The 25,128-nt window shown below is 44.7% G+C and overlaps 1 protein-coding gene across 10 annotated transcripts in view; it reads right to left on the bottom strand.

Moving 5' to 3' along the window:
- Positions 1–25,128, bottom strand: part of EYA1 (EYA transcriptional coactivator and phosphatase 1) — a 276,879-nt gene that overhangs the window by 85,363 nt on the left and 166,388 nt on the right. For 9 of the 10 annotated variants that reach the window (XM_074987087.1, XM_074987091.1, XM_074987088.1 and 6 more), the window contains 4 exons: positions 20,257–20,334; positions 7,820–7,889; positions 7,403–7,548; positions 2,857–2,994 (listed from right to left, as the gene is read on the bottom strand). In XM_074987087.1, coding sequence (XP_074843188.1) covers positions 2,857–2,994; positions 7,403–7,548; positions 7,820–7,889; positions 20,257–20,334 — 432 coding nt within the window. The remainder of the gene's footprint in view (positions 1–2,856; positions 2,995–7,402; positions 7,549–7,819; positions 7,890–20,256; positions 20,335–25,128) is intronic. The other variant, XM_074987092.1, reaches the window with a different exon arrangement.

Here is a 25,128-nt window from a genome sequence, read left to right as displayed (position 1 = left end):
GCTATGAAGGCCAGATGGGCTATTTAAAGCCAAGGTTTCTTTTTCTTCCTTATGCTGTTTAAAAATCCTTGGCAAACTCTCCCTATTTGTCCAAGTGACTGCTTGGCCATTCAGCACAATATTTTTAAACTCCAGAACAATAACTCAATACCGTAACATTGACTTTTCTATGGATGAATTCCCAATGCCATTAGTTAGTATATTCTGAATCACAACCACCTGTGTAACTATAAGAGCAGCCCCACTTAAATTTAAAATCAGTACGGCTGAATGGTACATTGATACAAAGTAACACACATACAGGCAAGAGGTAGGTTTCTCTCTCTCTCTCTCTTCAGAATTGCTTAGCTTCAAGTGTGGTCCCTCTCTCGGTTTTTGATCCCCTTGCATTTTTCTAACCCTTCAACTCCAGCCTTCTCCCTGTTCCATTTATTCTGACCGAGCATTCTACCCAAACATATCCTCTAGTCAGAAATTATAGGTTCTGTCCTACAGCCTTTAGTCACATGGTCCTCCGGCACCAGTGGGTCTGCTCACATGATGAGTAAGAGTCCAAGGATCAGATTTCAGAATCCTTATCAAAAGGGGAATTAATGGAGTAATTTCCCACCTGAAGGATGAAAAATTCAAAATAAACTGAAGCCGAAGTCCCAAGATAACATCTCTGTGGGTACTCATGATTTTCAAAGTTGGCAGCTTTTCCCTTAGCTATTGTTCAGAGGCACACCAGAATTTCAGTGTGCACAGGAAAAGCATTGCATCTGCACATACACTACAGATACAGCACATCTACACTTCAGGTGCTATTGGCTTCTAATGGGAAGCACTGTCATAGAGCCCTCCACACAAATTATGTGCTGCAGGTGCACATGGTAATCCTGATAGAAAGTGGGGAGAAGGCTTGTCGGCAGTGCAGGTGAACCAGTGGTGCAGAGTTACCTGCAGCCCTACCTGCAACTGATAGGGATACCACAGTGGTCTCAGAGACACCAGCCTGGGGGGTATTTATGGGTCAGACATTGGGATCTATAATATTATTGATTGAGTGGCTCTGAAATCACACCAATGGGATGATGACCACCAGCACAAGCTGCTAGTCCAGCCTCCACGGAAAGGCTGAATTGAGAACCTGAAACCTGTTCAGGTACTCAGAAAGGCCTTCTCTGGAGGTTTCTGTAAAAATACTGCTGCTGCGGTTTTGTGTGGAGAAGCTTAATTCCAATCTTAAAGAACAGTTTAAACTTTGAAGTTGTTGAATTTCTAGAACTAAAATTGTGAAGAGGGAGGGGAGAAACATCCCTATGTATTTCTAGCACCTATTAGGGCACAATGAAAAATTCACGGATTCATAGACTCCAAGAGCCAAAAAAGATGAGTGCCATCATCTAGTCTGCATCCTGTTTAACATCCCCTCTGGAACGTCCCCAAAATCATTCCTAGCGGCTAGGAAATACTTTAAAAAAAATCCAATTTTGATGTTAAAATTGCTCAAGATGGTAAATCTACCATGACCCCTTGCTAAAGTCTTACAATGTGAATTATTCCCACTGTTAAAATGCATACCACGTCTCATCTCTGCCTAGCTTCAACTTCTAGCCCTATGATTCTGTTATACCTTTGCCTGCCTGACTCAAACCTATTATGAAATATCTGTTCCCTGTTTAGTAATTAGAAACTGTACTCAAGTCAGTCTTGGACTTTGTTAAGATACATTGACTGAGCCCTTTGACTTTGTTAGAAGGTATCTTTTAACCATTGCTATGGCTCTTCTCTGAGACCTTCAAATTATCAATATCCTTCTTGAATTGTGGATACCAGAACAGGACACATTATTCCAACAGCAGTCACATCAGTGCCAAATACAGAAGTAACATAATCTCTCTTCTCCTAAATATATGCACTCTGCCACTAAACTACAACCACCACAATATCCCTCAAAATTAAGCTAGCTCCAAGTTAAATTAACCTAATTAAAAGCCACAAAAAGAAAATGGTAAGAAAAATACAGTGAAACCAATATTTGATTATGATTATTTCCACTCAGACTAGAAAACCTTTTGTTACCAAACAGATAAAAGAAAATTTACTAATCTGGTAGCGTCTTGTCTCCTGCCTGCTGGAATGCAGGATACCTCGATCTATACTTAAGAAGCTATGTGTCAGATGACTATCTTTTCAAAACTGCAGCTGCTATGCTGAATCTGAACTAAAGGTTGGCTCTGTACTCCTTAAAAGCCGGCAAATGTAACTGAAGCCTTGTGCATTTAACCCAGTAGTGCATGTCTGCTTCAGAACACCTGACAGTTAATTATATGTAGAAACTGTAAGAGGCATCAAAACTGGGTGCCAACGTTTTTAGAAACAGCTTTCAATTTTGGGTGCCTGAGCTACCCAGGCCCTTCCTTTCAAAGGTTCATAGCCCCCAAAACTCCTAATAAATTCAAATGAAGAAGTGTGTACTCCACATACTTATTTCTTTTACAGATAGAGAAAACAAACTCAGGTACCGATTTAAAAGTTTGTCACTTCCTGTATTCATGACAATTTTTCCAGTGCTATGCTCTGTAGGACATTAGTTCCTTATTTATTTTCCTTATTTGTTGTCATAAGAACAGAATATCAACATTAAACATGCTAGTTTAATATTTAAGGGTGGAATTTTCAAAAGTACAAGGCTTGGCCTGTCTCTGCTCCCATGAAAGGCAGTGAGAGGTTTACCCTGACAACGGAAGCAGAATTAAACCAACACTGAGCACTTTTGAAACTCCTACCATAAAGGGATATTTGTTTTATTCTAAAAGAAATAACGAGTAGAATGATGAAACTATAAATGACAATATATATATGTATACAGACCTTGCATTTGGTAGCTATATGGTGCCTGTCCTGGCTGTGGAGTGCTAAAGCTTGTTCCATAGCTTAGAAATCCCGTCTGTCCAGGTGACTGTGATTGTGATAATCCACCTTCTGTCTTGATGCCTGCCCACAATGCACCTAAATCAGTTAGTGATAGCAAATCTATTTGTTCATATTCAAACACTGACAGAATAAAATTACATAACTAACAGTACTTTAAACATACCCCTCCTTAGTAATCATTGCCTGCATTTTTGGAATGATGCTAGCACTGTATGGAGTGGAGGCAAGGGAGAAGATGCATGTAAATGTAAGGTCACCAGGGACATTTCAGCTCAAAACTGTGGTTTTTAAAAATCAACACTTGCAAGAGAAATGAATATATGGCAATTTGCCCTTTCTAGAAAGTTGCATAATTTTTATTCATTTCCTGCTGACTCAGTCAGAAGCTAACATTTCCATAAGTTCATGAATTTCATAGATGGAAGAACACCAATTTCATATAGTCTCATTGAAGTGTAACATAACACACACTTTTTCATTACATAAAAATTGAGATTTGCATTGTGTAATATTTATGGCTAAAGGATAAACAGACCTACATTGAGTTACACAGCTCCAAAGAGTCCGTTACAGTATTATAAAAAGAAAATCCTGTTTAAAAGTTATTAAATTAGGCCTGTTAGCTCATAATATGCATTTGCAAAGTTGGTATGTATCGTAAAACATATACTATTTTTAATCAAAAGACTAAAATAGAAATATGGGATGCTAAATAGGCTTCAAAAAGGAACTCTCAAACAGAGAGGATACAGCAAAGCTTCTTTAATCTGCACTAATGACAGCAAAATATTTTTAAAATTATCCTCTAACAATATGCAATCTGATCCAACATTTACTGAAATGCAAAGACTCGCACTGACTTCAACAGGCTTTGGATCAGGGCCTAACTAAATGAGCAATAAATACAGGGGACAATCATCACAAAAAGTCCATTATTTGGACACTGTAGTTTAATTGTAGCTATCAGTGGTATTTCAAAATGCATATATTGCAAAAAAACTAGTCTTAGAGATATAGTAGTAATACGAATAGTGTAAGACTAAACTCAGATCTTACTGAAGCAGTCTGTGATTATCTCTTTGCTCAAAGGCCACCATTCTTTGGGGTGCACTATGAAGTGGGGATAAATAGTAGTATAAATCCATTTACCTTTTTGGACAAGTCTTAAATACTCATGTCCTGTGATGTGTAAAGGGGAGAGGTGGCAAAAGTCATCACACTTGTATAATATGCAGGCATGCATCCGAAGAGTCCCACGTGCATAACTGCATATTTTTCATGTTTTTGAGACACCCATTTTGAAATTACGACCCTTTGCTGTTTTAGAATTCCTTCTGCATAACTGCCAAAGTAATTTGCATTTAAATAAGGGTTGTTTCCCCTTGCTGTTCCCTTTCTGCTTCTATTTTGCCCTGCAATTAAATCATAATCACGAATTTGGCATATGGTTCCACTGTGAAACTTCCACCATATAGTGTTGATATCAGCAATTCCCAGAGACATCATCCACATCTTTCATAATTTGACAGATCTTTGAAGTGCTCATTTGAATGTTTTAAGTTAGTTTTAACTGAGATCAACATTAGAAATTTTAGCCCCTGCTTCAATTCCCAACCCATGCAGGGAGCATTTCTCCTACTGCATGCCCCTTCCAACATGGGGCAGAAAAGGGGCATATATAGGAAATAGAAGGTGGATGTCACTGGTAGATAATGTGCCACTGACAGCTTCTAGTTCCGGCCTTTCTGCAAACTGCTAAAGAGTAGGTAGAGGAAACTTTTCCCTCCAGACACCCCATAACCCTTTGTCTGCTTTCCTTCAGTGCTTCATCAAACAGCTCTCCAAGCTCACTCATCCTCTTCCCTTTCTCTTCCTGACTCCAGACGTGCAAGGAAAGGTAAGGGGGAGGGACCACGAAAGTACTATCAGAAGCAAGAGAGAGAAGCTGGTGAATGAACCCATTAAGGAAACAGGTAGGCAGACAGCAATGGAGTGCCTCAGGAAATGAAAAGCCACACTTCTCCAGCCTTTTCAGTAGCTTTGCAGATGTACCAGAGCTGGCAGATCCCTAGGAGCCACTTGTCGGTGGTATTTCCTTCCACTGCACTCCCTGCTCCCATGATTGCAGCCTGGTGTATATGTAAGAGGTGAGAGAGACTGGGCCTCTTCCTGGCACATTCTTAAACACTCCTCTGAGTTGTGCTCCCCGTACCTTCAGAGCAGCACCTTCCCAATAACTGTCTCAATCAAGGGAACTGAGAAAGGGCTGGAATTTTAATTTCCAGTCTCAATTAAAGGTGACATAAAATTAATAAGTCTCAACTGGGATTTCAGAGGATACAGTCTTTCCAATTTTGAAGTGTATTTTCAGTAAGTCCCATGCCAGGTTTAACCTATAAACTTACGTAAGTGTAAATACATTGCTCAGAAGCATGAAACAACCTTGAGGGCTTCTTCTCTTGCCATAATCTACTTCCATGAGAGGCAGTAGCTAACTATGCTGACTGGGGGGGGGCAGGGGGGTGCTTGCTTTCTGCAGAGTAGCATCTTCACAAAATGCTGCTGCACTGCTGCAGCATTTTAAGCACAGACCTGCCCCTAGACTTAAAAAAACAAAAGAGAGATCCCAAATTTTCTCATTTCAGATGAGCAGGACATCCTAATTCTGCTATTTTGCTCATTCTACAATTTTGGAACACATAAGCATGGAAAGAAGGAAAATAAGCACATGGTGCAGAAAATGGGATCCACTTGCAAATCTGGGGGTAGAATTTTGGACTTTAATTTTGACTCCAGTCCTGCTTGCTTTCCGCACATGAGCAGTCCCGCTGTCTTACAGTGTAACTGCTCATGTGAAAACAGACTGCTTGACTGGAACCTAGAGATGTACTTAAAGGTATCTGTACATAAGGAAATACTCTTATGTTAGTCTTGCACTTCCACAGTAGGTTTGGTTTTTTCAATACTAGTTAGACAACAAAATACATAGATAAAAGAACCTTGGTCGAACCCTGAGGTGAACGTGTAGGAAAATGCAGTAAGATGTATGACTTAGTCAGTATTTGAGTTTTAAAAAGAAATTCTGTAATGCAAAATGTTCAAGACAAAACCCACTGAAGTCCTAGGCAGAGTGGCTGGATGGGGCAGGAAAAAATGCAAGAGGCTAGATAGGCATGCTAGCCAAAGCAGCTAGCAGCAGCCGCCAAACTGAGCAACCCACATACAGAGCGCTGGTGACAGGAAGGTAGTTAAACTGAGGAGATGAAATCCAGGCCATATTGAACCCAATGCAAGTTTTACCACTGACTTTAATGGGGCTAGGATTTCAAAAGAAAGACCAAGGGAAGAAGAAAACCAACCATCTGAGCTGCTCAACCCACCACAGAGACGTAAGTACCAACAGAGAAACACACACCGAGGCTACAGCTACACAGTGCCATGCTGCCAGCAGTGTGATACAAAGGAGGGCTCTCAAAAATGCAATTGGTTGCTCATGTTCCCGTGGGCTCATCCTGCCAGCAGAGGCTGTTATCGTCCGAAAATGCACCATGTAGGTGTGGTTCTGTTGGCAAAAACCCTCTTTGTCAGCAGCCCCTTATCCCTGGAAAAAAATCAGGGAAAAAGGTCTGCTGACAAATGGGATTTTGCTGACAGAACCACATCTACACGGCACACTTTCTGATGACAGCAACGTCCTGCCAGCCGGGTGATCCTCTGGGAGCATGCAAATTAGTCATGTGACTATGCAAATGAATAGCTATTTGCATTTTCGAGAGCCCTCCTTTGCATCATGCTGCCAGCAGCACAGTTCCGTGTAGATGCCCTACAGTACAGGTCCAAAAAAGATACTACTCAGTGAAAATGTATTTTAAATATCCAAAATGAAATTTTTTAGATGTTTAATATATACAGAAGGGAGCTGAAAACATGAACTATGTTTATAGTTGTTTATTTTGTAAAATATAAAAACATATGCAATACGTAGAGGAACAATGTGAAAAATGTAATTGGATTATATGTCACACAGTCAGCATTTTAGAGCCTTAATTTACACTGACTAACAAGTCATGTAATTATCAATGTGTCCTGGTATGCCCTTGGTTTGCACAGTTCTGACTGATGTCAACAGGAGTAAGAGAAGGCAGTTCTAGCTTTTTAAATTTTTCATTTCTCCTTTATCCATTTCTAACATAGGTTAAAGGTTTTAGTTCATCTGTTTCCATGGTTTCTATTAAAGATAGCATTGAAAAAGAGAAATAAAAGGTTAAAAAAAAACCAAGTGTTTAGTGAGAGGTTATGAGTGTTTATATAGATTTGGCTACACTTCAGCAAAAGGGAAGAGAATATAGGTTTTTGACTGCAAACATGCACATGGACAGCTTTCGTACTGAATACAAACAAACCCTCCCTAAATGTCACTCAGCTTTCTGGGTAACAATGTTAACCCCAGAATTAAAGAATATTGATACTGACTCTTACTCACCATATGAAGGAATTCCATAGGGCTGGCCTGGCTGTGGGTATGTGGCATAAGCTGTAGCTTGCTGCATCCCTGTTGTGAACTGCGTCTGCCCATATGCAGCCATAGTTTGTGAGGAAGGGGTGGGAAGAATATGTGGATATGGTCTGCTATTGATTACAAATGACAGAAAATAGCATTAGTATTGGACGCAGACATACGAGTACTTGTATTAACTGACATCCTTATTATATTCACTTGACTAGCACATGGTCATAGAGTTCAGGAGAGACCAAAAACAAAAAATTATCTAAAATAAAATACCTTCTCCTGAACAAGATTTCAGTTAAACTACTATTGAACAGAAGAAACCAATTATGATTCTAAATTAAGTGAAATATGCTTATTTATTTCAATCGTCATTTAAATAGGATAACTTACTTGGAAGGATAAATCTGGGCTGGGGAGAACTGATGAGTTTGTCTTGGGCTGAAGCCACTGCTTCCAATTGCTGCCCCATGGAGAAAGGAAAGCACATCCAAATGAAAACCCATATGTCTAAAGTATTACTTTTTTGCTAACAGAATGTCAGAATTTTAATTAGGTTTTAACTAAGTCCAAATATAATTAATATTCTAACTTTCAAAGTAATGTTTTAATAGGGACAGGTAACAGTACAGGAATGTTCAATATTACACACTTAATGGCTTTATTAAATTGACGGTCTTGGTACAATTCCAGAGCAATGATTTATTTTTTGGTTGAAAATGCTGTCTTCCTGAACAGGAAATAAATTATTCTGAAATAATCCAGTGCAAACCGTTTCCTTTTGTATTTTCAACCATTTACAATACTTCAGCATAATGCTTTATTAATGTTCAAGATATCATATAGTCTGAGGGCTACACACGGCTGGAAGGGATCTCAAGAGGCCATTTAATCCAGCCTTCTGCATTGAGGCAGGACAAAGTAAACCTAGGCCAGTGGTACATGTACCCCTAGGAGTAGGCAGAGGTCTTCCAGGTCTTACAGCAACTTATCTAGATGTTTGCTTAATTTCAAAACTGGCTACATAAACTGCACTAGCGAAGTCAACACAAACTAAAATTTCAAACCATGATTTGTTTATACTGCTCTCTCCACTGAAAGGTGTGCACATTATTACTATTCCAATTGATTATTTTATATAGTTAAACTGAGAAAGCAGGCAATTTTTCAGTAACATAAAAATACAGAACACTTATAGTGCACTGATTTTCTAAGCAAGTAGTTTTTAAGAGAGATGAAACTTGGGGTATACAAAACAAATTCACAGAAGGGGTACAGCAGTCTGGAAAGAATGAGAGACACTATGCTACAATGTCCCTGACAGGTGTTTGCCTAATCTGTTCCTTAAGTCCTCTGATGATGGGGATTCCAAATCCTGAAAGCATATTCTAGACCCTTATAGATAAAAAGTTCTTTCTAATACCCAATCTAAATCTCTCATGATGCAGTTTAACGCCGTTGGTTCCCTCAGTCTATTTATCTCAACACCACAGCTTTTGTCTACACCAGGCAAGTTTAAAGCACTGTCATGGGCCTCTCTGTTCCACTTTTTAAATATAGGTATTTTTGTACCCTTCTACAGTCCTCTCAGACCTCACATGTCCTCCAGGAGTTCTCAGAGATAATCACTAACAACTGAGAATACTTCAGATGATTCCATATGTGATCTAGAATAAATGTAGTCAAGCCTTACATATCTGACTATATCTCACTGCTCTATAACCCGTTCTCACCCTATTTTGTCTTATGTTATTCCCCTCCCCTTTGTTGTTAATATTGACTGTGTTAAGTGTGCGATCACAATTCACATTCTATTGAAGACCAGAGTTAAACAGGTACTACACACTTGGCTCCTTGATGTTGCCAATTAGCTCTGCTTCCCAACTAAGCAGAAGACCTTCAACTTTCCTTTGTCTATCTCTTGTTCTTCACGTGTTTAAACTTCTTTCTATCTTTTAAGCTGCTTGCTACATGTAATTCATTTTGTGCAAAGGCCTTTCTGATTTCATCCCTCCATATTTTTGCTGCACCTTCGCAAACTGTCCACATTTCCCCTGTTTGTATTAAAGATCTCTGTTTTACAAGAAAGTTTTATTTAAGTATGTCCCCTATTGAAAACATATAGAGAAGCTACTCACCTGTAGTAACAATGGTTCTTCAAGATGCGTCCCCGTGGGTGCTCCACAATAGGTGTCGGGCTCGCCCGGCGCCGCAGATCGGAATTCTTCTAGCAGTTTCTATTGGATCGCGCATGCGCCGATGCGCGTCACTCCCTTGCGCGCCCCCGGCCATGTGCGCGATCCAGTCCCTGCCAGTTCCTTGACCAACCGCCTCGGATGCTCCTGAAAAACACCAGACAGAGATCCGAAGCGGGGAGGATGGGCGGGTGGTGGAGCACCCATGGGGACACACCTCGAAGAACCATCGTTACTACAGGTGAGTAACTTCTCCTTCTTCTTCGAGTGGTCCCCGTGGGTGCTCCACAATAGGTGACTACCCAGCAGTAACCCAAGTAAGGAGGTGGGTAATCGATTTATGTGCAGCTTGCCCCCGAGAGGACTGCTGTCGACAGACGGGTATCCTCCTCGAATACCCGATGTAGGGCATAATGCTTGGCGAAGGTGTTGTAGGATGACCAGGTCGCCGCTCTACAGATGTCTTTTAACGTGATGCCCTTGAAGAAGGCTGTGGACGCTGCCACCGCCCTGGTGGAGTGAGCCCTAGGCAGGGCCAGCAAAGGCGTCTTTCAAAGCTCGTAGCACATTTTTATACAGGACACAATGTGCTTTGAAATTCTCTGTGAAGAGAGGCCTTACCCTTTTGACCTGGGAGCTAGAGACACCAGAAGCCTGTCCGTTTTCCGGAAGGACTTAGTTCTGTCTATGTAAAAGGCCAACGCCCTTCTCACGTCTAGGAGATGTAGGCGCGCCTCCTTGCTGGAGATGTGAGGCTTCGGGTAAAACGAGGGTAAAACTATTGGTTCATTAAGATGGAACTCCGAGGAAACTTTTGGAACGAAGGCTGGGTGTAACCGTAAGGTTACCGCCTCCTTTGAGAATACTGTGCAGGGCGGCATTGCCATCACTGCTGCGAGCTCGCTCACCCTGCGTGCTGACGTAATCGCAAGGAGGAAGGTTATTTTCATCGTCAGGAGTCGGAGGGGTACCATGGCTAATGGTTCAAAGGGTGGTCCCGATAGCGTGCTGTGCACCAAGTCCAAACTCCACGATGGCAGAAGCGGTTTTCGAGGGGGGTACAGGTTTACCAGCCCCTTCAAGAACCTTGTGACAATAGGGTGGGCGAATACAGTGGGCCCTTCCTCTGTATGCCGAAAAGCTGATAAAGCAACAAGGATAGAGAAAGCCCGTCTCGTTTGAGGTCCAATAGGTATTCTAGTATTACAGTTATAGGAACGTCAAGGGGAGCTAACTGTTTGGCGGAACACCAAGCTGTAAATTGAGTCCATTTCTGTTCGTAAGTCCTCCTGGTGGAGGTCCTTCGGCTACACTCCAAGACTTGTTGTACTCCCTCCGTACATGTGTTCTCTAAGGGGCTGAGCCATGGATTAACCATGCTTGTAGGCGCAGTCCCTGAGGGTGCAGGTGCACTATGGACCCCTGAGCCTGTGTGAGTAAGTCCGGCGCCACTGGTAGGGGGAGTGGTGGATGATCCGACATGCGCAGAAGCAAGGGAAACCATTGTTGCCGGTCCCAAGTTGGAACTATGAGTATCATGCGAGCTCTCTCCCTTCTGGCTTTCTGCAGAACCTTGTGGATAAGCGTTGTGGGGGGAACGCGTAGAGCAGAGGGCCCTTCCATGATATCATGAATGCATCCCCCAGGGACTCCCGCCCTATTCCTGCTCTGGAGCAGTACTGGGGACACTTCTTGTTGTACTGGGTGGCAAACAAATCGACTTGGGGAAACCCCCATGTACGAAATATGCGCCGTAGCAGGTCGGAGCGGATCTGCCATTCGTGCGTGAGTGTGAAGCGCCTGCTCAGCTGATCTGCCTTCATGTTGTGGGAGCCCGGCAAGTACGAGGCTTTCAACGTTATGTTGTTGGCAATGCATCAGTTCCACAATCGGACTGATTCCGCACACAACGCACGGGATCGTGCCCCTCCTTGTCAATTGATGTAGAACATAGTGGAGGTATTGTCGGTATTGATCCCGACTACTTTGCCATGCAGGTATTCTCGAAAATGTCTGCACGCGTTGAACACTGCTCTGAGCTCCAGTATGTTTATGTGCAGTGTCTGTTCCACAGGGGACCATAGCCCTTGCATCACCTTGCTACCAATGTGCGCTCCCCATCCTATGTGGGAGGCGTCGGTAGCAAGAAAAATAGAAATTTGTGGTTGGTGGAAAGGCACCCCCACTAGCAGATTCTCAGGATTTTCCCACCACGCTAGGGATCTGCGCACCTCTGTCGTGGGCAACACTACCCTGTGGACAGTGTGGGATGCCGGTTTGTAAACACTCGCCAGCCAATGCGGCAGGCTTCGCATGTGTAACCTGGCATTCTGTACCACAAACGTCGCTGCCGCCATGTGCCCCAACAGTTGCAGACACATTAGGACCGGCACTGTGGGGCTGTACGTCATGACTTGCACCAGGGAGTTGATGGTGCGGAAGCGGGCGTCAGGCAAGTATACTCTTGCTGTGATAGAGTTTATGCGTGCCCCTATGAACTCTATATCTTGCGTGGGTTCGGTCTTTGACTTTGCGAGGTTGATAACTAGGCCCAGCAAAGTAAACGTGTTCGCGGTGACGCGTATCATGCGTAGGACCTCTGCCTTTGAGGCCCCTTTCAGTAGACAGTCGTCCAGATATGGGAAAATAAACACCCCCTGTCTGTGCAGGTAGGCTGATACCACTGCCAGGGTTTTGGTAAAGACTCTGGGTGCCGAGGATAGGCCGAACGGAAGAACCCTGTACTGGAAATGTTCCCCACCGACCGTGAAGCGGAGGAAGCATCTGTGTGCCGGGTGGATTGTTATATGAAAGTAAGCATCTTGTAAGTCGAGGGCTGCAAACCAGTCTCCATCGTCCAGTGCCGTAAGTATGGAGGCAACTGTGATCATCCAAAAGCGTTGCTTGTGCAAGTAACGGTTGAGGCCCCGTAGATCCAAAATCGGCCTCCAGCCTCCTGTTTTCTTCTCTGTTAGGAAGTAGCGTGAATAAAAACCTTTCCCTTGGAATTGTTCCGGCACTCTTTCCACCGCCCCTATGAACGTGAGGTGATCTACCTCCTGCTTCAGCCTCACCTCGTGGGCAGCGTCCCTGAGATGAGGCTGGGCAGGAGGCTTCGTCGGTGGAAGTGACTGGAAAGGGATCGTGTAACCCCTGGCTATAATTTCTAGCACCCATTTGTCTGTGGTGATCTTTTGCCATTGGGAGTGGAACGGTTTGAGGTGATGATGGAACATGAGATGAGAATGGCATTGAGTGATGGTATTGATAGTGCAGCCCCAGACATACCCGTCAAACTTGCTGTCTCTGGGCTTGTCCCGAGGGTGTACGGCTTTGTTGAGAACGTCGCCTGGGAGCCCTGTACTGCTGCTGCTGTTGATGGTGCCCTTGGTCGTAGCCTCGCTGATATTGAGCGCGCTGTGGTTGGTAAGCATAGCATCTTTGCTAAGGATAAAATTTCTTTTTCTTGTATGGGGGAGTATAAATACCCAAGGTCCTAAGTGTGGCCCTCGAGTCTTTGCTGGAGTGGAGGACCAAGTCGGTTGAGTCCGCAAACAGCTTTTGCTTATCAAAGGGAAGATCCACGATCTTCGCCTGTAGGTCTCTGGGGATACCAGACGTCTGAAGCCAGGATTCCCTACGCATTACCACTGCTGCGGCTGTTGAACGTGCCTCTGTGTCCACCACGTCCGGGGCAATCTGGACTCCCGTCTGCGATGCCACATAGCCCTCTTGGACAATCACCTTTAATACTGGCTTCTTGTCCTCCGGGAGTGAATCCATGAGGGGAGTGAGTCTAGAGTAATTGTCAAAGTTATGGTTTGATAGATGTGCCACGTAATTTGCCATTCTCAATAATAGGGCAGAGAAGGAATAGACCTTCCTGCCAAACAGCTCTAGCTTCTTAGCATCTTTATCCGACCCCCCCGATTTGTACTGAGACGTCTTCGACCTCTGCTGGGACGATTCGACCACCAAAGAATTGGGTTGCAGGTGACTAAAGAGGAACTCCATGCCCTTGGCTGGGATGAAGTACTTCTTATCCACTCTCTTGTTTGTAGGCGGAATAGAGGCCGGAGTCTGCCATATGTTAGTGGCTGACTCCATAATGGCTTCGTCCCGCGGGATAGCGATTTTAGATGAAGCCGGGGGTCTCATATTTTTCACGAGTTTATGGTGCTTCTCCTGCACCTCTGCTATTTGAATGTCCTGCGTGAAAGCTACTCTTTTGAACAGCTCCTGGAATTGTTTAAGGTCATCTGGAGGGGAGACATCCCTGGGGGCCATGGCCTCATCTGGGGAGGATGAGGAGGACCCGCTGGGGTAAACCTCCCCCAAATCCTCTGGCTCCTGAGTTCGGTGATATACTTGCTCCCTGGAGGACTGTGAAGGGAAGTCTCGGGATTCTGGACCTAATTCCCCCTGGGACAACCGTGTTCCCGTCCCAGAGCAAGAGTGTACACAGGAGTATTGAGGAGTAGTAGGAGAGGGCCTGCCCCTGGATCTAGACCTGCGGTGTCTGTGTTCAGCATGATGAAGATGACCATAGCAACATGAGCAAGGGCCCGGTGATGGAGACCTGGACCATGATCGGGGAGTGTACCCATGATGTCTGGGAGAGCGGGACCTCTGCGACAACATAGATAGTGGTGAAGCCGGTTTGTGATAGTACTCAAGGGGATCCATGCCCAAAAATGGTGAAGGTGGCCTGAGCCACGGCGAAATTGGTTGGCGGAATGGAGAGGGAGGCCCGAGATAAGCCAGTGGAGTTACAGCCCGGTGGTGCGGCGTGTGTATCTCAGGGCGGGGGGGGGCGCTGGGTGATAAGGGCAGTGCGGCCCTGCCTGGAGATGGACTAAGGTGCTGAGTTTTTGCTTTTGCTTTGCCCCTCCCCGGCGGGGTGGGCGCCACCCTCTCCCGTGCCAGGGATCTCGGCACCGTCAGCGGCGGTGCCGTGCGTGTAGCTTCCTCCGGCGCCGATAGGCTCTGTGCCGGGTGCCCCTGCACCGTCGGCACCGCAGAAGCTGGTGCCGCATGCATCAGTGCCGCCGATTCTGGCTCTTGCCGCGCTGGCGCTCGCGGCGCCTTCCGTGCCGCCTGTTGTGTAATCGGAGGCTTGGCCTCTGCCACATGCGCTGCTGCGCTGCCACTTTCATGAGCTCACGGCTGGGGGCTCTGCGTTCCGCTCGTCCTGCCCATTGGGCCCGCTGGCAAGGATCGAGCCAGGGAGAGTTTCCTCCTCTTCTGCACAGAGAGGGTCAAAGAGGCTGCCTTCCTTTTATGCGACCCAGAGGGCCCTTCTGCATGAGGCTTCTCCGGTGGTTCAGGCTGGAGAGCCTTATCAAACAAGATCATTTTGAGCCTCATCTCTCTGTCTCTGCTGGCCCTGGCTGTAAGCTTAGCGCAGTGGGAACACTTCTGGGTAACATGCGACTCTCCCAGGCAGCGAATGCATTCACTATGCCCATCAGAGGCCGGCACAGCCTCACAGTATGACTCACACTTCTTATACCCCGAAGAAGCCATCACGGTGAGTCTTTACGGTTAATAGGGTACTTAGCCACTAATCAGTGCTTTCTAACCCAAAATAACATTCACGGCCTTCAGGGCAGTGGACGGCTTAACAGCCTTCTTGCCCGCCCCTCTCTCCTTCATTCCTCTTCTCTCTGCTGTCTAATATTCTTTCTTTCTTTCTCTTCTTTTTTTTTTTTTTTAAATAGTGACAAAACAAATGAACTACACGTAAAAAAAAACAACTATCTAATCTGTCTCTGGCTTTAGCCGGAGCGGATTCCATCTGCAGCCGATGGCGGCTGAGAAGGAACTGGCGGGGACCGGATCGCGCGCATGGCCAGGGGCATGCAAGGGAGCGGTGCACGTCAGCGCATGCGCGATCCAATAGAAACTGCTAGAAGAATTCCAGCCTGCGGCGCTGGGCGAGCCCGACACCTATTGTGGAGCACCCACGGGGACCACTCGAAGAAGAAGGGTAGCTACATAGCATGAGCCTCTTCTTGAAATAATTCTGCAATACAAATATTACATCTTCCACTGTTAGCGTCTTTCTTTGCAGATCTACTTATTTCTAACCTGTTTTCAGACTTTTGATTATTTCCAGTATTTCAAAAAGTTGTGTCATCATGAAAGAGCACATGTTCTTAGAGAAACACTGTGCTGGGCCTTCTGCTCATCATAGATGCAGGAACAGGGGGATGCTGCAGCATTCCCAAATTTTACTTGATCTCCAGCTGTGTCTAGCCCTGTGACCAGGATCCCAGCTGCCTCATGGACCTCCACCACTGGCCCCGTGTACAGGGTACTGCATATTCAGAATATGCAGCTGCCTAGGGCATCACTAAGTTTGGGGCACTTAGTGTCAGTGTTCCCAGTAAGCTGAGTATTTGGACAGCTGCCCACAAAAGATTCAGGTGCTTTCCAGCTGATTAGAAGAGCACCCACAGCCATCCACAGCCAGCAGCGTGCGTTTCTATTGGTTGTGCATGTCCACATGCCTCGGTGCCCATAACAAAATTTATTCTGCCCATGGATGGAAAAATAGAGGGAACACAGCTTGGTGCCCCAGATTTAGCGGTGCCCTAGGCAGCGGCATATTCTGAACATGCCTAACAATGGCCCTACACAGTGGGAGTATATTGGCTGATCACAGGGTGACTATGAGCTACCAACGTGATATATCTAAGAAAAAGGTAAACATGATCCTGAAATGCATCAGGCAAGGTATTTCTGTTTATGGTAGGGATGTATTAATGCCACTGCATAAGGCATTCGTAAGACCTAACATGGAATACCACAGACAATGCTGGTCACCCATGTCCAAGACAGAGGAAATCAAACTGGGTCAGGTGCAGAGAAGAGGTACTGGATGATTGGGAGAATGGAGAGCCTATCATACAAGAGGCTACTAAAAGACCTACACTTGTTTATGCAAGCAAGATGAATGCTGACGGGAGGTGTAATATATCAAAGGGGTTAAGTATGATAGAGGGAAAAGAACTATTTAAACCATTTGAAAGACAACAGTTCCTGAAAAACAAATGGGGATGAGTAAATTTAGGCTGGAAATTAAAAGAAAGTTTTTAAGCATCAGATGAGCAAGATTCTGGAACAGCTGCCAAGAAGCAGCACAAAGAGCAAGCAAGCTAACTAGCTTAAAAATGGGCAATATAAATTTATGAACAGGATTATATGGGAAATCTTAGAATAATAGAATACTAGGACTGGAAGAGACCTTGAGAGGCCATCGAGTCCAGCCCCCTGCCCTAATGGAAGGACCAAGTACTGTCTAAAAATAAATAAAAAAAACACTTGCCCCAGACTCACCTGAGTGACTGAACTTACACCCTTGGGTTTAGCAGGCTGATACTCAAACCACTGAGCCATCCCTCCCCCCAGAAATATACCTATCTATAAATAATTAGAGATGTGCATCTACTAGAACTGGAAGGGACCTTTGGAGGTCATCTTGTCCAACCCCCTACCCTCTTGGCAGGACCAAGCACCACCTCTGGCATTTATTTGCTCCAGCCCCTAGGTAGCCTCCTCCAGGACTGAACTCACAACCCTGGGTTCAGCAGGCCAATGCTCAAGCCACTGAGCTATGCCCCCCTGCAGGGGATTTGCCACACCGGAGGAGATCAATTCCCATTCTTCTGTTGCCGACTCTGGCTTTCACTCCTGGCTACCAGGCTCCAGCCTGCAGCACTGGCCCCTGAACTCTGATGCCACAGATCCCAGGACTGCACATCCAGCCCCTCTGCTTCTAGCTCACTCCTGGCCACCAGCTCCCAACTGGCAGGCTATGCTCCCTGGCCGCAGCCTGCTGACCCCAGGGGCTCCACTCCCACCTGCAGGGTTCTACTCCCAGATGCCAGCCCCAGATGCCAACCTCCAGCCCCCCACCCCAGCTCCCTGGTGTAACACCACCTATGGTCCTGCTGTGCAAGTTCTTCTCCCCATGTGTGCTCGAAACCCAGAATGTCCATGGAGTCCCCAACAATACAGATGTTGCTGAAGCAAAGATTCCCAGACTAGAGGGGTTCAACCTGCATAAAGACAGCAGAGGACTGTATGCAATGATCCAGGAGATTCCTCCCATCCCTATTTCCCTATTATTTTCAGACTTTCCAAGAAGATAGCCACATTCTCACAGATTACTATTTGGGACTCTATGCCCAAGATGTCTTTTGAGACCCTCACTGGAAAGAGGTTAATTTCAGCCTATGAGATTACTGTCACATACTTTCTTGGCATTAACCAATCAGAAAAATCACATTCCGATAATCAGTTATTTGGGATCAAATGGGGCATGCACAATCATCACCAAAGACCGTCAAGCTGGGCAGAATCTGATTTTGTCTCTTGGAAGCATACAGCTTTGTTCTCAGCACTACAAAACTATTGCTGAGTGACCACTACCAAGAAAGACAAGGAAGAATTTTTCTTGGTTTCTCTTATCTTTATCTCAGTTGACTCAAGTCCAAAGTAAATACACTGCAGCTGCCTAATCTACATGACACACATTTATTACAAGACTCTGTAAATAATTTACAGCCTAAGAGTGTACTCACACACTGTGCTTTCAAACAGCTGTGAAAAAAATGGAAACATAAAATGAAGACAGTATCTCTCAGAGCAGTTGATCTATTGGCACCCAAATCTTCCAAGGATAGTTAAAGGGCATATGATGTTCCCAGAATCCCTGCTCTATTCCTAGTCCTCTTTAATTCAAAACTTTGCATTTAGAACACTGCACGGGCTTGAAGATATTACAGGCAGTTGTTGCCCAATTTTTAGCATGTCAGCACACAGATATGTGGCCTACATCAATCAAAACACATCATCTCGTCTATTTTTGAAGTCAGTCTATGAAGCCAATGTTGAATCTGCAATTACCATTATATTTATCACAACTCTGTAACATCTCACTTCAATCATGACTGTAACTTTTGAGTTCAGAATTCGATCCAAATTCCACATGTTGAAGATAATATCACATACAGTACGGTCCCAGAGTACGCGACCCCGCTCTTACATGACTTACCCTGATTCCTATAGTAAACCCTGTAGCGTGATTTCCAGTTACACTTAACTTGCTCCTCTGGCCCTGGCTCAACCCCACTGGCTCTGCACGGCCTGGGCTCAGCCCCCCACTAGCTCCGCCCACCACCCTTACATAGCTCCTGCTCACCCTCCCACCTCTGGCTCTAGCTCACCACCCCTCAGGCGCGACTCCGACTCAACCTCCCTGGTCCCTGTTCAACACCCCCTGCCAGGTTACTGCCCACACGTGGCTCTGGCTCATCTGCTATCCCCACCTCTGGCTCTGGCTCACCACTTCTCACGTGCAGCTCCAGTTCACCCCTCACCCCAGTTTAAAACCCCCACGTGTGGCTCCAATTCAAACCCCTCGCACGCAGCCTCGTTTCCATCCTCCCACCTTGGTTTAAATCCCCTGCGCGCAGCTCCAATCCAAACCCCTCGCATGCGGCCCTGTTTCCATACTCCTGGACTGGTTTAAATCCCCTGCGCACATCTCCAATTCAGTCCCACTCTACCCCCAGTTCACCCCCCGCCGTCTCACCACCTGGCTCTGACTCCAGTTCAACCTCTGATCACATCAAGAAGGGCTCTGACTCTCCACCCCGCACACAGCTCCAGCTTATCCCTCACCCACCTCCCATGGCCCCAACCCACCGCCAGGCTTAACCCTCCCCAACTGCCCCCACACCCCAGGACTTACCTTTCCGCTTCTTCCCCAGTTGCAGAAGATGTGTTCTGCCAGGGAAAAAGCCAGACTGCCACTTATGTGAAATCTGGGTTACGCGAGGGTGTGTGGAACAGAACCCTCATGTACTCTGAGACCTTACTGTATTTAGGACCAATCTACATTCTTTCTCCCCTTTTTAGAGACCTATTAGCACCAATGGCAAATATAAATACCTGAACATTATAGGGAACAGTCAGAATTCAGGAAGAACCATAAAGGTAAGCAAGCAAGGATGACGGTTTTAGACGTTCATTCCATTTACAATGCAAACTACAGCATGGAGATGTGAATGTGATAGCCACCAGAAAACAAAACAAAAAATGAATTTGCACCAATGTACAGGTCCCTGGGGATCTGACTGGTGCTGAATGAGAGCATTTGCTGGATCACAGGAGGTCAATATTATGCACATTATCAACACTTCCACTGCTTATGGGATTCTTAGAAGACATTTAGGGGTAGACTGGAGCTAAATGACAGCACAGAAAATTGAGGGCTGCAAACAAACTTTACAGCACCATGAGAAACTCAGCCACACCAACGATAATTGGTAGTCCAGTTAACTAAAATAATGCTGGATTATGGATGTTGATGGATGAGAGAGTGCCAAACTAGAGACATTCAACCTGTACTGCCATAATCCTGAGTTCAGCTCACAACGAAATTACTCATGTCCATCAATAAATTGATCTGATACCTCTTACTCACTAAAAACTCCTTTGTAGGCCCAATGGAATGAGCAAGCTACAGAGTGGACACAACCTTTTATTTTTCACTTTTGCTTACATTGTTTAGATGTCAGAGGGGAATAAAATAGTAAATGAAAAATGTCTTTATTGATGCCTTACCTGATCCTGAGAAATTGTCTAAAGACCCGTCCGCTGTAGTTGTAGCAATCTCACTGCTGCTCATTGGTTCTGTTTTAACTAGAAATATAAATAATACATATTTTAAGTGCTCCTAATATTCATACACACATAAGCATGCACAGACACTATTCACAAAATACTTCTAAACTACAACCTTCTAACAAAAATTTGCTATACATATTTTTGTGTAAACATAAACACACAAAGATCTGTTTCTGTCCCCAAGGAATAAGAGCCACTGTAACACACTAGAAGGTATCATCACACATAGAACAACCAATGAGTACTCATGCAACTTTGTGCAATCGTACTGTTCTGAATCTTTTAGAATCAATATGTGCAAAGATATATGTTAAGAACAATTCAGACAGTCAGTGTTTATAGGTTGCAAAAGCAAGCTTTCAAGAATGACAAAAATTGAAGCATTCTCTTAACAAATTCTTCTAGGGTTGATTGTTCAAAATATTTTTGATGGAAAGTTGGGTTTTCAACCAAACAAAATTTTTCACGAAAACTTTAATGCTTTCAGCTGAAAATTCAAAATTTCAATATTCTCAATATTCTCAATATTTTGAAGACCTGAACATCTCAACTGACCTATTTTTCTTAAAGCTGAAACACATTTTTTTTTACTGTATTTAAATTTTCATGGAAAAAGATCAGAATTTTCCATGAAAAAGTTAGACAAAGATCTCTTTAATTTTCACCGAAATTCTTCCTGGAAAATAATCCCTATTTGCCAAACAGTTCTAATTGCATTCTTAAAGAAAAATTCTGCTCTGAAAAATGTTTGTCCAGCTATGCTGAAAGAAGAGGAGGAGACATTTGGCATGATTTCAATCAGGTTGCAACGTTATTATTTTATGTCTGAGACTACCCCGTCAATAAAAGTGTACAGGGCAGGTAACCCATATTCATTCAATAACTATTCAATGGGTATTTGCCACCTTCCCCTCTTTTTCCATCTAGGTCTCCCAGCCAACACATTGCTAGGACCTTACCATCCAACCCCCTCTCTCAAAAGAAGGTTAAGGTGAGCTATAAAAAGGGGGTGATGGCTCCCTGAAGTACCTATCATAGGAGCCACACTGCTACCCCTTCTTCTTCTTAAACCAACACCTCCTCTTCAATCCTTTAATGAGAATATGTCTTTATTACAGGGAAGATCGACCCTGCTATTGTCAATCTTCCTAAGTTCAACTTAGCATATATGGCTGGGTGTATTAAATCGAACTCACAGAGCACTCTCATAAGTACTCCTGCTTTTCCATCGAACCCCCCACAGTGGAGACCACTCAGAAGCTCCAATTAAGGGTATGTATGTAATTAACATAGCTGGAGTTATATATCTCAGTTCGAGCTTCCCCTTTAGTGTAAGCCTAGCCAAAGCCATTTATCTGATCAATGTATCTGCTCCCTGCGGAGAACCTACACTGGACATCCACCACAAGGAGGTGCCAGCAATTTCCCTTGGTTGCCTCCTTCCCAAATGCAGTGAAGTTTCCAGACACCTCCCAATGCCCTCGCTTCAGAATGCTGCTCTGAAAAGTGCTCATGTAAGAATGAGTTCTTACTCAGCAACCCTATCCGTATTCGGCTACATTCCTAGCATTATTTTAGTGGCAAAAAAGAGTGCATGATGGAGTCAATACAAATTTTTAAGAGCAAGAGAGTATCTCTCTTTTGACTAATGCGTCACCAACAGAACTATTAGTTCTATTCTCCGTGATTCCAATACAAGTTCACTTCGCGCCCACATCCTCAAGTAGGAGGCAGGACACAGATCTGGCCCTCAGTCGGCCTGGATGTAACTATGGACTATGTCTTTGCACAAGAAAACTAATACAACACAAACAACACTACAATGCCATTTCATCGCATCAGCCTTTCTGAGTACACCACACTTTAAGCACCAAAATGGATATCGACGGCCTTGAATTCACCTTAGCAAATGATTTGACCTGAGAATCGGAATGATGATTAACAGATATCGAGATGGAGCTTGAAAATATGCAGGGGTCTCTCTGCTCATCTTTTTCCTCTGTCTTCAGAGCTGCCCGTGCCCCCTAACTCCCATTTTCCCACCATGAGGAAAGTGGTGTATGGTGGGGAGGGGATGGCTCTGTGTGTGTGTGGATGTGTGTGTGTGTGTGAGAGAGAGAGAGATTGTGGCCCTATGTTCTCCCCAGCTATCTGTGCATACTTTTCTCCCTCTTACTTGACCTTAGCCAACTGTATCTATCCCTAATGCTTCAAGTTTTCCCATCTCCCCATCTACCCTTGTTTCATTCCCACGCAGAGTTCTCTGCCTGTAATCTTTATCTCACAAAGAGTTACATCAGGACAAGGCAAAGTCTAATGGACTCATTGGACTACTCTCACACTACTTCAAACAACTAAATCATTCTGCCCCCAAAATAGCTCCCTTTCTAGAGAAAGGGAGGGGAAACAGAGGCACAAAGATGCCAATAATTGGCCTAAGGTCACACAGCAAATCAGTGGCAGAGCCAGAACAGCACCAGATCTCATGGTGCACATACCAGTCCAACACCCTAGACACTAAACCAAGCTGACTCTCTGCATAATATGTATGCATCCCTACACACACTGCATTACAAGTATTATACAGCCCTGCCCTATACTTCGTAACTGTCTAGCCCAATTTTCTTAAGACGGTTATTCTCCTGGGAATGACGCTGAGGGATTTATTCTCTGGTTAACAAGTAGGGTGGGAAAAAGGAAATAAAAACTGAAAGAGAAAAGCTGAACCCTGCTTCAGAGCTGAGAGAGATGCAAGCTAATTTACAATAGCACTGTCCCATTCTGTCCCTCTTTCTGACTCAGAGATGCTGGACCATTGTATTGCTGGCATCTACAGCAATTCAGGTGGTCTCATGGTCTTGCACGTAATTGCTTAAAATATAGTGGGAGCTACATGGTCAAAGCAAGAAATGTAGCACTGCGTGATGACAAACCATTTACCCTAAATTAGTTTACAATATGTCCAATCTCAACTGTTACGAATTCTTGAAAATTAAGACATGAAAGTGTAGGTGTAATAAAGTTCCTGATTTGGAGTCACTTTTTAAGTGCAATTTACAAATAAGCTTTACAGTCCCTTTATTAGGAAGAATCATGGCACTCACAGAGCTTCATGCAGCAGTTAATCAGTAATTTAATGGTGATGAGTAGGAACCGAAGAGCCTTCCTCCCACAAGCAGTCACAGTTTTATCAAAATGTCAGCAAGCAATTGCATGCTTTGATCTGTCTATGACCTTAGAAAGTAATGGTGGAAGGTCATTGTTTGGTATATGAAGAAATAAATTCACAGCATTCTATCCTGCAGAAATCACTTACAGCCAGCATGGAATCTGACTTTCCATCCAAAAGACAAACTGATCTATTAAATGGCAAATACTGCCCCCAGAAACTCAAGAACAGAAGCTAAAAGACGGCAGTAAAAAGAGCTGAGCTGGGAATAAAAACAAGTGATACAACTCTATTAGAGCAGCATTTCACTGATCCGTGTCTATCAAGTGGAAATGGAGATGTCCAAGGAAGCAAAACTCTGTAAATTCATGGTACATTAATCCGTTCATAGCAAATACAGTACCATCCTTCCTCACTGTATGGGTTGTTTCTAACTTGTTGCCTTAAAAATATTTCCTAAATGTGCTATGGTCTGTAGTTTCTCTACTACTCTCCCATACATTAAAGCAACTCCAAGCTGCACTATGGCATCACAGCACTTTACTGAGCTATCATTGCGACTGATATCACAAAGATGCAGCGCGTACGTTGAAAGATTTCTTGATAATTTTTAACCATGCATTTAATTGTGAGATAGCAGGGAAAAAAGAGAGTGAGTCTCAGTTCTTGTTGATGTTGCTCTTTAGCTGAAACTGAATGTTAAGCTAGTAAATGGAGGAGGCAAAATTATTCATTACAATAGCTGCGTCTACACGTGCATGCTACTTCGAAGTAGCGGCACCAACTTCGAAATAGCGCCCGTCGCATCTACACGCGTCGGGCACTATTTCGAAGTTAACTTCGACGTTAGGCGGCGAGACGTCGAAGTCGCTAACCTCATGAGGAGATAGGAATAGCGCCCTACTTCGATGTTCAACGTCGAAGTAGGGACCGTGTAGACGATCCGCGTCCCGCAACGTCGAAATTGCTGGGTCCTCCATGGCGGCCATCAGCTGGGGGGTTGAGAGATGCTCTCTCTCCAGCCCCTGCGGGGCTCTATGGTCACCGTGGGCAGCAGCCCTTAGCCCAGGGCTTCTGGCTGCTTCTGCGGCAGCTGGGGATCTATGCTGCAGGCACAGGGTCTGCAACCAGTTGTCAGCTCTGTGTATCTTGTGTTGTTTAGTGCAACTGTGTCTGGGAGGGGCCCTTTAAGGGAGCGGCTGGCTGTTGAGTCCGCCCTGTGACCCTGTCTGCAGCTGTGCCTGGCATCCCTATTTCGATGTGTGCTACTTTGATGTGTAGACGTTCCCTCGCTGCGCCTATTTCGATGTTGGGCTGAGCAACGTCGAAGTTGAACATCGACGTTGCTGGCCCTGGAGGACGTGTAGACGTTATTCATCGAAATAGACTATTTCGATGTCGCAACATCGAAATAAGCTATTTCGATGTTGGCTGCACGTGTAGACGTAGCCCATATGTTCTGATCAATATCACTTGAATCTACTCTAGCAGTTAACATAACTCCACACTGCAGCATAAGCCCAAGATTCAAACTCAGTTTCCACCGTAACCCCTCCCCCCTCTTCTAATCACACCGCACCCCCAAGCCCTATTGGGGCAGAGAGTGAAACTATGTCAAATCAGCGCCACTGCTGTGTAGA

This window comes from Carettochelys insculpta, chromosome 2 (genome assembly GCF_033958435.1).
Source record: "Carettochelys insculpta isolate YL-2023 chromosome 2, ASM3395843v1, whole genome shotgun sequence".
NCBI lineage: Eukaryota > Metazoa > Chordata > Testudines > Carettochelyidae > Carettochelys > Carettochelys insculpta.
The sequence above is the reverse complement of the archived record's forward strand: the minus strand, read 5'-3'. Positions and strand labels throughout refer to the sequence as shown.